General features: G+C 40.3%; 1 protein-coding gene across 6 annotated transcripts in view; it reads right to left on the bottom strand.

Annotated features, from left to right (window-relative positions):
- The window catches only part of LOC115584643 (kazrin-like), a 179,192-nt gene that overhangs the window by 41,251 nt on the left and 124,830 nt on the right, over nt 1–13,111 (bottom strand). For all 6 annotated transcript variants that reach the window (XR_003984580.1, XR_003984581.1, XM_030422197.1 and 3 more), the window contains exon 4: nt 12,717–12,824. Coding sequence is in view for 4 of the 6 variants with exons in the window: in XM_030422197.1 (XP_030278057.1) it covers nt 12,717–12,824 (108 nt within the window). In the remaining 2 variants the exon portion in view is untranslated. The remainder of the gene's footprint in view (nt 1–12,716; nt 12,825–13,111) is intronic.

Below are 13,111 nucleotides of genomic sequence, written 5' to 3'. Positions count from 1 at the left end.
TATTTACAGGTGCAAAAGTCACATTCAAATGGAACAATTCATTTCCATCTAACACCTCCATATGCAAATCCTTCTATTGAACATAACAATCTACGGGCCACACAACTGGCGCACTGCTGGAAAAAATAAAAGCCCACAGTCAACCGCAGCATGAGGCGCCCTCGCTGTGCCTGTGCTGGATTCATGTTCCATTAATCAACACGGCCACTTCAGACTCAACCTCACACAGATGTCCTTTTAGAAGATGCTTCCATAACAGTGCAGCAAAACATTGCAGGTTATGAAATTGTTAATTTAATTAAACTCTCAGACTGGTTTTAATGTATCTATTAATCAATCAAATGTAATTAACGACCAAACTATACTTAATTACAAGCCTCATTAGAGCCTCAAATGATCAGCCAAACAAGTTCTGGGCACAGAAAATCACAGAACTGTGGACAAGTATATTCAGTTAATAATCTGTATTTGTATTTATTGTTTTTACATATTTTTCCAAATGATGTCAGTTTCAAAAGTCCACAAGTACATTTCATTACAATTAACCATTACAAAAGTGTCTCTGATGCCTGTTGCTATTGTTTCAAAGTCAATCAGCAGCTATGCCAGAAAAGAAATGATTGGGCTCTCCGCAGAGTGTGACATTTAATAATCGTCTAGCTTTTCATCCCTCTCTCTCTGAGACAACAACGCAGCCAAAGAAAATAATCTCTTGTTGTCTATTGTGTCCGTGTATAATGGGCAAAGTGAGGAAATTGAATACTGCCCGCTCAAAGGGGTGTTTGTGGTCCACGGAGTCCTGCAGCTAAACTGATTCGCAGCAGATTACAAGCTGAAGGTATGGGAACAATAAACTGCGAGCAATGTGAAGCCAAATGACAGTGTGAGGCTTCGTGTTTTAAACATATGTGTGCAGTGAGTATATGATGATTACCCTTCATGATAACCGACAAAAGGACGCCTAGCAGATAAAAGAGAGAGCTGCTGAGTGGCTTTTTGTACTACATAAGTGGAATCCAGTCATTGATTTTTGTTGGACTTTTCCGCTTGCAATCATGAGGCCATTTCACGAAATAGTAACAAATGCCTTTAAACACCACTGAAGGGGGAAGGCTGCAGTAGTTACACTGGCTATAAAGAACATCATGTGCCCCTGCCTACTACACATAAATGGTTTAAGATTACAAATCCGAGGACGAGCGAGGACTCAGCAATTTTTTTTCCCTGTCTGGAGAGAGGGAACTCGGAAATAGAATGAAAAGAGGAAAAATATAATTGTGTCATTTATCATGTGAAGCTGTGGGTTGTAGAATTATTTAAAGGAATCATGCTGGAGTGCATGAGAAATGATTGCAAGGCAGTTCTCTAAATGCTGGATGACTTGGAATAAGGGCAACATTATGACTAAAGGGGCATGCACCATCTAAAATGAGGTCATGCTGAGGGGATACCACCATCGTTATCATTGTAGGCGACCAAACTTCTAGCAAACGTGGAAAAAGCTACCATATTTAACAAATACAATAACTTACCAGCGATTGACGTGAATCACATTTACATAACCTCTGTTGCTTGCTTAGTGGATGGCAGACTACAACATAATCATGACGTACTTCTTGCTCGAGACCTGTTGGGACATGCTACCTAGAGTGTACGGTAACTAGGAAGTGGTCCAGCTGCAGCTCAGGCCCAGACACTTATGAAGATAAAGTGCTAATCAGCAGGCCTGTTGGGTTTCCTAATTAAAAGAATGTACTTGGCACGCGTTGGCTATTTACACTACATTAAAACAGCATCGAATCACACTACAGGGACCGGTGCACAACAGGAAATTAGCTCTCTGTGACACGCATGGCTTGGAATGCAGGATGATACGCAGGATGAACGTGTTAAAAAGCAGCTTGGGTCGAATCGCTGTATGATGCAGTATCCCACACAAGCGCACACAAGCACGCACACATGTTTCTAAGTTCTGGGATGCTTGAAGGTGATGAGCTGAGAGTGCTATCCCTTAAATGAAAATCAATGGAAGCGGCCAACGTCTCTCTCTCTCTCTCTCTCTCTCTCTCTCTCTCTCTGTCTGCAGTCAGTTTACACAATACCTTGGAGGACAGCAGCACCGGCTCGCGCTGCCAAGAAGACGTCAACCTTTCATTGTTTATGTGAGATATAGGAGAGAGTAAAACAAGTACAATGAGAGAGAGATTAGAAGTTAATTCAACTCGGGTGCGTGTGAGCATGGATGCAGATGGTCAACTTTTTTTTTTTTTAACACTGCAGTTCTTCTCTGTGTCTTGTGAACAATGTGTTGTCCATCTTATTAATGCCCGTGTTGAGCACCGCCTAACCGCCCTTTGTTATAACAGACAATGCACGTGTTAATGGACACCCTCACTTCATGAGGTCACACTTTCTCGTTTTCCTGTTCCCATGATTTTCCCTACAGCTGCACTGCAAAAAACCTTGACACAACCATGAACGAAAGATCAACCTCATGGCAGGGGATAAAAATGGCCAGCGAACTCTGAGGACGACAGAGTGGATGGACAGAACGGTAACATAACACATGGCTCAAACAAAGAGAAGGCCTGTAAGGGAAATAAAAATCCTAACTACTAGGGCCTTATCAACCTGAGGAGTCAAGAACAAAGGAACTGAACCAACTGCCAAAAGTTGTGAAGAACTGTAACTCAAGGTATGACACGCCCCCAAAACTTTCACCCGGTCCCTATTGGCGGCGGGCCATGAAACTCTGCCAGGATGACCATGACGTCACTCAGAGTTTAAACGTCAGGAGACCCCACTGTATATCGCATTCCCAGGGTAACGTGATGCTGTGAAGAGACTCTGGTTTCATTCAGTAGTTACTGTAAGGGTGTACTTTGGCCTACGCTTCAGTTCTTTCCTTGCTGGACGAGACAGAGACTGTTTTTGTTTTACTTTCATTTTTGTTGGAATATTCTTTATTATTGTTTTGGATCCATAGAGGAACATTGCACAACCCAGTCGTTCCTCACCGCCTGCAGAAGGAAAAAATTATCTTCAGAAGGAGACGGAACAGCCGAGGTCCGGTCCTTCTATCAGGTTGATCCCGCTGTGTGATAGCAGCCTGCCTTCATCAGCTGTCAGGACGCTATAGCTGATCCCGCGCTCGCATCCAAAGCGAGTTGGAGTTTCGAGTCGGACAAGACACACGCTAGTCGCAACAAGCGACCCAAGTAAGAGGCTACTGTTTGGGCAGAAACAGATAGTATATAGCGTGCTTTTGTTGTGCTTACGTTTATTGTGAAGGGACCACTGAGTCCTACAAATGGTTGACTATACTGTGTTCAAACTGTGTTATTATGCTCGCTTGGAGCTCAATAATGCTGATCCACTCTGTGGATAGCTTGTGTAGTTTTGCCGCCGTGTGTGATCATAGTACGTCATATTCCAGCTCAATCAGCAGACGATAAATGAACCTCAAGTCGTTTGCCGGCCTCTGGTTGAGAGAGAAACGACTGCTGTGTACCACATGGTCGTTGTGTTATTCTTTGTTGTCTGCTAAGCGCTCGCTTAGCTTCTTCCCCTTTTACTAACACACACTCACACACACACACTTACATACATACCCTGGGTAATATGAACACGTAATCTTATGAGCGATCGGTTGGAAACTTATAGTTAATAACCTTGCTATAACATAAGATGTGATATATATATATTCCCTCTTATTGACTCCAGAGGCGGACTCCTCTCGATATAACGACTACCCTTTACAAAACCGTGGGTATTATCCCTCCAAATTCACCTCAAGTGCAATCAAACTGCACATGAAGCCAAAGACGACGTAACCGTCACCTTTGTTCAAACTTCGCGCACACGTGTGGTGATCGCCTTGGTCGACACATTCACTGCCGCCATTTTTTAATCCCAGGTATATGATTCAGCTGCTGTAGCATGTGTGGCAGCCCCTTCACTCATCTCCTCTAAACTGCATGTGTGCGTGTGTGTGTGCGCCTGTTTGTGTAATGTGAGTGGAAAAAAGAATTTCCCCTTGCAGGATTATATATAGTATATATAAAAAGAAAAATTATAATAAAAATTATACTATACTGATGACTGAATTATAGCTAACTGCTGCCAACTGTAGCTGCCATTAGATAGTTATATCAGTTAGCCAGGAAGCTGAAAGCACCAGGGAAAGCGTTGCTGATGACACTGTTTGAAGAGTTTTGGACGTTGATGGACCTGGGCTGGGTGGTTAGCATGCAAAACATGCTTAGAAAACAAAATACATAGACATCATAACAGTAAAATTGAAATTCCTTCAAATTCTGTTAATAATTTGAGTGACTTTTAAAATGTTTTCAACCATAATTCTTACAAACTCATAATAATAGTAATTCATGTGTAATACCGTGAAAGTGGAATATTTTCTGAGTTGTTATTGTGCCCTGAAAATCTCATACCATTGTAACCCTCGTCTGAACGAGGATTAAATATAACCCAAGCTACAAAAAAAAGGAATGCAATGTGGAGGTCATGTTGTGGTAATACCTAGCAGTCTGAGTTATTATAAATCACTGCAGCAGAAAAATGCTGTCATGTTCCCTGTTTGAATTAACAAGCATGTATCCAGCACTTCTGAGCAGGTGTTTTCGTTGAGCTGTCAAAGGCAAAAGCACTTTTCTACTCTCTATGACTCAGTGCTGATTTACATTTTAACACATACACATATCATCAAAATGGGTGCTCACATTGTGTCTATCCTGGAATCAGGCTCTTAAGAATACAAATATCAGTGAGTTGCTTTTGTGTGTGTGTGTGTGTGTGTGTGTGTGTGTGTGTGTGTGTATGTGTGTGGGTTATAGGTTCAAGAGACAAGATCAGTAGTGGAGAGTAACTAAGTGCATTCACACTAGAACTGTTAATAAGCCTGGGTACTTGAGTTTACTTGATTACTTCCATTACTTTAAACTTCTACTGCACTCCGTTTCAGGGGTTGATATTGTACTTTTTAACTGTTTAATATACGTTTAATATACTATCGAATATATTCAGTAGCCTAATTACGATTCTCATGAGTGTATTATTGAGCATCCCAACCCTATAAACTGTATCTAACACTTTAAATGAAATGTAATTCAATAAACATTAAAGCTGTTCACATTGATATTCATTGCAGAACAAAAATGGAGAAGGCTACTCCACATAATGAGTACTTTTACTTTCATTACATGAAGCTGATGATATTTCTGTTTGGACATAACTCCAGAGTTTAGCTGACTACTGCATATTTCAAGTCAGTGCACACTTTAAATAAGTGGTTCACCTACAGAAAGCAGCAGGGGTTTAACAAGGAATGTTAAGGTCCCAGATTTGCTCTCTACACCTCCCACAGCTTTTTTTTTGCTCTTGCACCCGAGGCAAAGCACATATATGAGGAGGGTGGGTCAACAGTTAAATGTCAACTTAAAGTGTTTTGTTTGAAATGACATCTAAGGTTGTGCAACCTTATATTGCTGATCTACTGTGAATTTAAAAAGTAACTGCATCTTCTCTCACACAGTTCGTTACTCTTCTGGATTTCTCAGTGTTCTCATCGTTACTATCATGCATCACACCTTCCCATGTACTCCTTCGATCTTTGTCTTCATGAGCTATGTGTCTCTATTCTCCCACCTTGCAACCTTTCGCGTTCGGTAATCAGCTAAAAGGACCTGGCAGCCAGCAGTGGCCACTCAGCTCTCGTCCAGATCTGCCAGCTCCGATTGCCACCGTCCCTCTCTCCACGTCGCCTCCCCTGCCAATTCACTGCTGCCAGACGCCAGCTCAGATTAGCTGCCCCTGGGCCTTTTTAACAGCCATTTGAAGGGCAGGCAGAAGGTATTACAACCGTTGACCGTTCGTACTAGTCGTGTCAAGACAAGGTGGAATTCAGAAATAGAAAATCCACGTCGAGTAGAACCTTGGCGCAGTGCAGCACCAGGGTGTAAATCCTAATGAGGTGGAGGTGTTAAGTAAAAAATGTGAAATGGTTAGACTGCAAAACAAACACAAGCCAAACACAATGTGTAAAGTGACAGAGTGTACTGAGAGGTGTTCATCATTTTGTAAAAGTGCTACACTGCAAAGAGTGTGTTTGAGTATTTCTTTAAATCTTTTTCATCAGAAGCAACAGCAGCACCATGTTTCTTCTGGATATCTGATCTCCTCGGGGTGAGTCCAGACACCCTGTTAAGCATGTCTATTTCTGCTTGGATGACCACAGATGAGAGTTGTGACGAAGATGAACTGGCCTGAACATCTGCCTGTTGATCTAATGCTCCATCTCTGCACCATAGCATCAGATTTGGAAGTGCTCATTCCTGTACGAACTCATGCAACGTGTAGGGGAGGTCATGACTCAGCGAAGCCAACAGAACCACTTCACTGGCAATGAGAAGACTTACGCAGAGGCCGACGCCTATACGTACAAAGCTCTCACTCTAGTTTTACAAGGACAGTCAGATTAATGGACCAAGTAGAAGCACAGACACCCAGTGGGACACACTTTAAAGCTTTGTCCAAATCTTCGAAGGCAAGCTCAGCTCTAACCATCCACTCTTGAAGGAATTTGTTCTTCTCTCATCTGGTTGGAGATGCAGGCTCCCTATAGCAAAGAGCAATAGGTATACATTTTCCAAGTGCAATGCGCTTAAATAGCTTCAAAACCATGACTGCACTGCTCCGCAACTTTTTCTCCTTTTGGTTGTCATTCTGTTGTGATGTCATACGTCCTCTTGTTTGTTGTGTTTGAGTTGTTACCCAAATCTATCAGTCATATTTCCCTTAATTTGCAACAATGAAAGTCTGAACCGAATTGAACTGGACACTGTAGTGCCTCTGGCTATCACTGAAACTGTATCTGAAAATGTAAGAAAAAAACATGAAATACACTTGAAGTCTATTTTAAATATTTTCCATTTCACATCTTAGTTATGTTTAGTAAACTACAGCATAGGTGGCTTCAGTTTAATGGAAGTTAATGGAACTTTAAATTGAAACCATTTAGACTGTAGTTCACTAAACTTTAAATATATAATGCAACTTTGTAAATTGAATGTAACTCCTTTGGATGCATAAAATGTACACTTACACAGTAATTCATTTATACATATGATATTTTAATAAAGTACACATTAGTATCTGAGGCCACTTGTGTGCTTCAAAATACGCTTTGGTGTGAGTTGGTTTGATACTACTACTAGCAGATTGAAGGCTTGCTGACTGATGACATTTGTGGTGTCTGGTCAATTTGCTGAAGAAACAACTAAAACAAAATTTCAGACAGTCTGAAACCTGGCAATTTTGAGCACGTGGATAACACACATCATACACACTCAGCCCTGCAGCGGGCACGCTGCTTTGCAACCATCACTGCGGTGGAAATTAATGAAAGCAGGTAGAGAGTTCTGAACTGACGTGCGCTCTCAGACATATTTATAGACGTGCATTTCTGGTATTAAAGTTGTATGTGAATGATTGATGGATTCATTGAGCAGCACAGCTTCAGATCTAAATTTAGATTACAAAAGAGCATGTGGCAAACACTTTGGGAGGTCAACTTATTTATATATATCTTGATGGGACTACCTAGCTATGAAAGAAATTCTGTTATTAAAGAGAGGAAGAAAACAGCGAGGGCAAATAATGGTTCCCCTGCTAGAATCAAGTCTTGAAGTGTAACTTTTTGACTTTTTGACCTTTGCGTCTCACTTGTCAGCCCACTCTAATGATGCAGTTAGAAAATGACAAAGACTGCAGATAATCAGACTGCCGCCCTACTCCCTTTGTCAGTTTCAACCTCTCAGTAACCTTTAGTGGAAAGGCCAGAGGAAACACAAGCACACAGAAAACCCATTTTGTCTGCAAACCCTGTGTAACAATTTTTGAGATGTCATGAGATCACATGCCGACGGGTCCACCACTACTTGTCTACGACAATTATGTCTCATGTAACCTCACATCTGTGTTACCTTTTCTCTTTTTTTCTTTAGTTGTGTGAGTCTGGTTGGATTGCCTCAATCCTGGGCTGGATTCTGAGCAAAAAGTGAGCGTGATCACTTCCAAATCTTATTTTGAAGCTGACAATACCAACGAGATCCGGTTATTGTGTTCTTGCATTATTGAATGAGTCACAATTATGACAAGTCTAACTACAGCCATTGTGTCTGAGCATTTCTGAGTAGCTGGTTCTAATGTGTGTAAATTACAGTGGAGAGGCCTGAATACTGTTGATGGAGGCAATTTAAGTGCCACTCTCTCATTGGTCATAAGAGGGCTTCCGTGGGGGCAGCGAAGTGCGAGCGTTTGGAGGAAAATGAAAGCGCTGAGCAGAGACCACTCCACACATGCACCCACACCTACTCATACACCCTCACAATGTCACTTCCATTACTGTTCTTTTGTTCATTTGCCTCTCTGTACTCCCTCCTCCACCATATGACTTTCTCTCAATCGCTCTTTAGAACACATTTGCAGGCGACACAACGTCTGTGTGAGATCTCTCACCTTCTCATCCTCACGGTGCTCTTCACTGGCCCTTCCCCTCACCTTCTCTGTCTTACCTTCCTTCCTAAGCCTATTTTTTTTTCTGGGCGCTCTGTTTGACCTTTTTATACTGACCTTCCTATTTAAACAAGCCCACAAACCAAAGCCTCACCCGGGTTAGCTTATGCAGAAGCAGCACCTGTCTCCATAATGATACAGTGCTCACAGCTTGTGTTTGTCTCCGCTCTCCTTCCCTGTCTCTCTGTCTCTCTCTTACTGTGGACCTGAGATGAATTTGCTGATAACACAGCCCGAGTTCCCTCTTCTCATTCTGATGAAACTTGTGGTGATAGATGTGGCCTTGGCCACAACAGGGGTTGTTGGTGCGTGCGTATGCGTTCTTCCTGAGTCTGCACATTTACAGCACCCAGGAAATGACCACAGACCCAAAGTACCAGCTGGTTCATGCTGAAGGAGACCGTGCACATACAGTGTGATAACATGATTTTGTCTCAACTCATCAAGTACATAATCTGATCTCTTGACCTCCAAATGATCCAAAAAAACAATTACACACAACTGTAGTTAAATCTTTCAGCATGCTCTGTAACATGCTCAAATTAAAGTAGTAATACCACAATTACAAAGAAACACGCCATTACCAGAATTCATCCTGCATTCAAAATCCTACTTAAAGATACATTACATGTATAAATAATATAATTTCTGCATGAAAATATCTAAAAAGACTAGATCTCTGTTATATATTTTATTAAGTTGTGTACTTTATTACAGATGTTTCCAATAATGTTCCAACCCAGAGAAATCGGTACTTTTATTAGAACTAGAGGTTTCATTATTTTGCCTGTAGCGATCATTTCGATCAGAGAGTAAGGAAGGAAGTTGTCAAACAAGAGTAAACGAAACTTAGATTAAACTTCAACGCATCACTTCATCCGTGAACATTTCTGTCTGAGTAACATCAGATAGATTTTCATCAGCAATGGTGGTCGTTTTAAAAGATAGACAACAACTCCCATCATCAGTTGCTACTTACACCTTTTGTTTTGTTTGGGTTGAAAAACCCGGTTGGCAAGAATCACATACTGTACTTTAAAGTAAAAGTACTTAAAATATCAAAAGGAAAACTACTTCAAATGCAAAATAGTCACATTCAGTGTTATTCTTATCATATATACTGATTCCCTGATATTTAATTTTCACAGCTCTATAAACTGTTGAGTAGTTAAATCTACAATTCAAAATTTGTTTTAGGCTTAAAATCTCGGAAGTTACTTATTATTAAGGCTGTCAGATAGATGTGTTGAAAGGCAATATTCCAATCATAAATGTGTGTTAATTATCATAAAATGGAAATACCTTAAACACTTAAGTTAACCTAAAGTACCTTAAAACCCTGCTTAGGTGCAGGAGTTGAGTAAATGTACTTATTCATTAGGGCTGGGTATCACCAGGTACCTCGCGATGCGATACTATCACGATATTTTGCCCACGATAACGATAATATCACGATACAGCGATTCTGCGATAATCGATATATTGCAAGGAATTTCATCCACGATACATCACGATATCTGTGTCTCTGAAGAAATTCAGAATTTATTGACTGCACTGAATCCATTTCACAGGAATTACAAAACATTGTCAATCAATCAATTTCACATGAATGACAGCCAAGTAAACAAAGAGTATATTGCACAGTGTCTCTTCTTAACACACACACTGACTACAACTATCATTATATATCTATATGTGTGGGTTTCAGAGCTGCTTAAACCATTTTTTTTTATTTTAATTGGTTGTATACCTATGTTTGAATAAAGATAAAGCTGTCCTCCGAAGAGGGGTGGTGGTGGGCCAAAAAAAAAAAAAATTTTTTTTTTTTTACATTTTTAAATATCGATATTTGGCACCAGTGTATCGATAACGTACCTCAAGACGAAATATCGCGATATATCGTTGTATCGATATTTTGGCACACCCCTATTATTCATATGCACCCACTGCAGATCATTATCACATATGGTTTCAAGTTTGTACGCCATTTTAACCAAAAAGCCACAAACACTGTTCCCATTCTTTCAAACAATGACATGTAAACTCTTTCATCTCGACATCGACAGACGCTAATAGGAGAGAAGAGAGAACTGGCAGCCAAACAGACCCCTTAAGCAGGACACTCTAATGAGGCAAAGGGCCCCCTGGGGGCTCTCTGGGTGACACTAGAGATCCATAGTAGAGCTGGCAGCCTTACAGGATCCAAAATCCATGAGATGTGTTTGTACTGGAGCCATGACAGCTACTTTGATCCTCTCAACAAGACTCCATCTCTCTGAAAGAAGCTTTTGTCCTGGGCGAGAACATGGAAGCAGACCGCAGATAGACAACTAGAACTGAGTCTGTCTGGAGAGCTGATGACGCTGATGTGAGATCCATCTGACCACCCACTCGGATAAGAGTCTGGAGATGAATGAAGACTTTCAACTTTATAGACTGCTTTTTGGGATGAATCACGGTGACTGAGCACTAACAGCAGAAAACAGATGAGTACGGAGTGTGATAGTAGTCACTGTGTTGTAGCATAATTTTACAGGAGGACCGGAAGGCATGAATGAATTAAATGTTGAGCAATAAAAATTCAGATTGTCCTCTGATGAACCATGAGAATGTCTTCAATAGCTGAGAGCCATGAAATATGTACATAGGCAACCACTCAGCTCGCTGAGTTAATAGATTTTTTTTTTTTCATGAATTTTCATCAGTTTATAATTCACAATGTAAGAGTTTGGTGCAAGGGGCTTAAAGGTACAAAATTCAGGATTACAATAGTTTAAGTAGAGTGAACCAAAAACCATGATCATGTGGGTTTAAATCTGAGAGTTATCAAAGATAAAACATTTTAACTGATCTTATGTGATTCTAGGATTCTTGTTTCCAGGTGTGAGTATATAACTTTTATTCTCGATGAGTACAGAAAAGTGAAAAAAAGTGAAAAAATATGTGAAGTATCATTTGCCTAAATGTCAGAGATCACTATGTGCACAGTTAAGATGTTGTATATTACCACTGTATGTCGGAATAGAAAGATACATAAGTGTGCCAGAAGATGTAAAAATCTATTGTGACCTAAATGAGGTGAAAAATGACATTCATTTTATCTTATACTGTCCTTAATATCATGAATTACGACAAATATTGTTTTAAAAGTACAGATTTGGCACTAATGGATGCAAATGTAGCTTAACATGCCAGAATGTTTGATTGGTTGTAGGTTAATGTGTCTGAATAATTCCATTAATTAATCAATTAATTAATATGATTCTTTTGTAATGTCCCTTTAATTAGAATTCGATGAAATGTAAATGCCTTTTAGTAAAATGTAATTAAAAAAAAAAACTGCTTATAAATTCAATCAAAATATTGGATTTGTCAGCAATTACCATTTGAATCTTACACCTACTGACATTGTAAAGTTGTTGTGTTTTTCTAACAAATACAATTTATACATTTCAATGTATACTTGGAGCATTTTCAGCCAGGACCATTATTACTCACTGTGTTATTACTGTGCATGCTGCAGTTAGGGCTATAATTTCTGTCCTGCTGCTCCATCCAAGCATTTCAAACTGCACCGAAATATTAAAACGTTGGTCAATTATTGTTATGTTCCTGCCTCAACAGCAATGTGCACACAAAATAAATTAAGAAGCAGGCTTTGCCTTAGTCTGGGTATTTAAAAAAATACTGTGAGTGATGTTTCTTAAACACAAGACTAGTTGGGATCATGAGCAGCCGTTTGCTACAATGATGCGTAATGGATGCCCATTGCTCCCTTGACATGTGCAAGCTGCAGATGCTGAGAAGGGAGAGGAGCAAATGACTGCAGAAATGCTACTGGCTCCTCTTGTTTTCACTCCATAATGAAATCCTTGTTCACCTTTCGTTAAATCCCTTCATCTCAGACTCAAAGCTTTTGTAGATTTCCACAGGGCAAAAGGTATTTGCAGTAGCAGATGTGTCTGTATAAACTGTATATTGTATGTATTTGCTTTGGGTTCTCATGAATGCATATGTATGCCCTGCCTTGCCACAGCATCCTCCCATTGTGGCACTGCAGGAAAAAGAAAATTGCCATTTTAAAGTCAAACAGCTTGGGTTCAAGACAACTGATTAGGTCTTACCTTTGTCCAGGGAGGCGTCGGGAGAGTTGAAGTCCATCAGGCTGCTGATTTCAGTCTTGTAGCAGAGGTCAGTGGCCGGCGTCTTCTGCCTCGGCTGGGAGGATTGATCTGGGAGAAAAACAAATGGCACACAGTGTTAACTTCACAGATAAACCGTGTAATTCATCTGTGTTCGTAGAAAAATACCAACGGAGCTGAAGTACATGTAGCAAGTTATTTGAAAACAATAAACAATTTGAAATAAATACACCGGTAGGAATCGACCTGTCTGACCTTTTCACAAACGCCTCTCACTGACCATGATTGGCTTAACTTGTGTTTCTGTGTGTGGTTTTTCTTTTTGTAGAAGCAAGTAGAAAAGACCTACAAATGGAGCAAGTGGATCTCTAAAATTC

This window comes from Sparus aurata, chromosome 7, assembly GCF_900880675.1.
Source record: "Sparus aurata chromosome 7, fSpaAur1.1, whole genome shotgun sequence".
Lineage (NCBI taxonomy): Eukaryota > Metazoa > Chordata > Actinopteri > Spariformes > Sparidae > Sparus > Sparus aurata.
The sequence above is the reverse complement of the archived record's forward strand: the minus strand, read 5'-3'. Positions and strand labels throughout refer to the sequence as shown.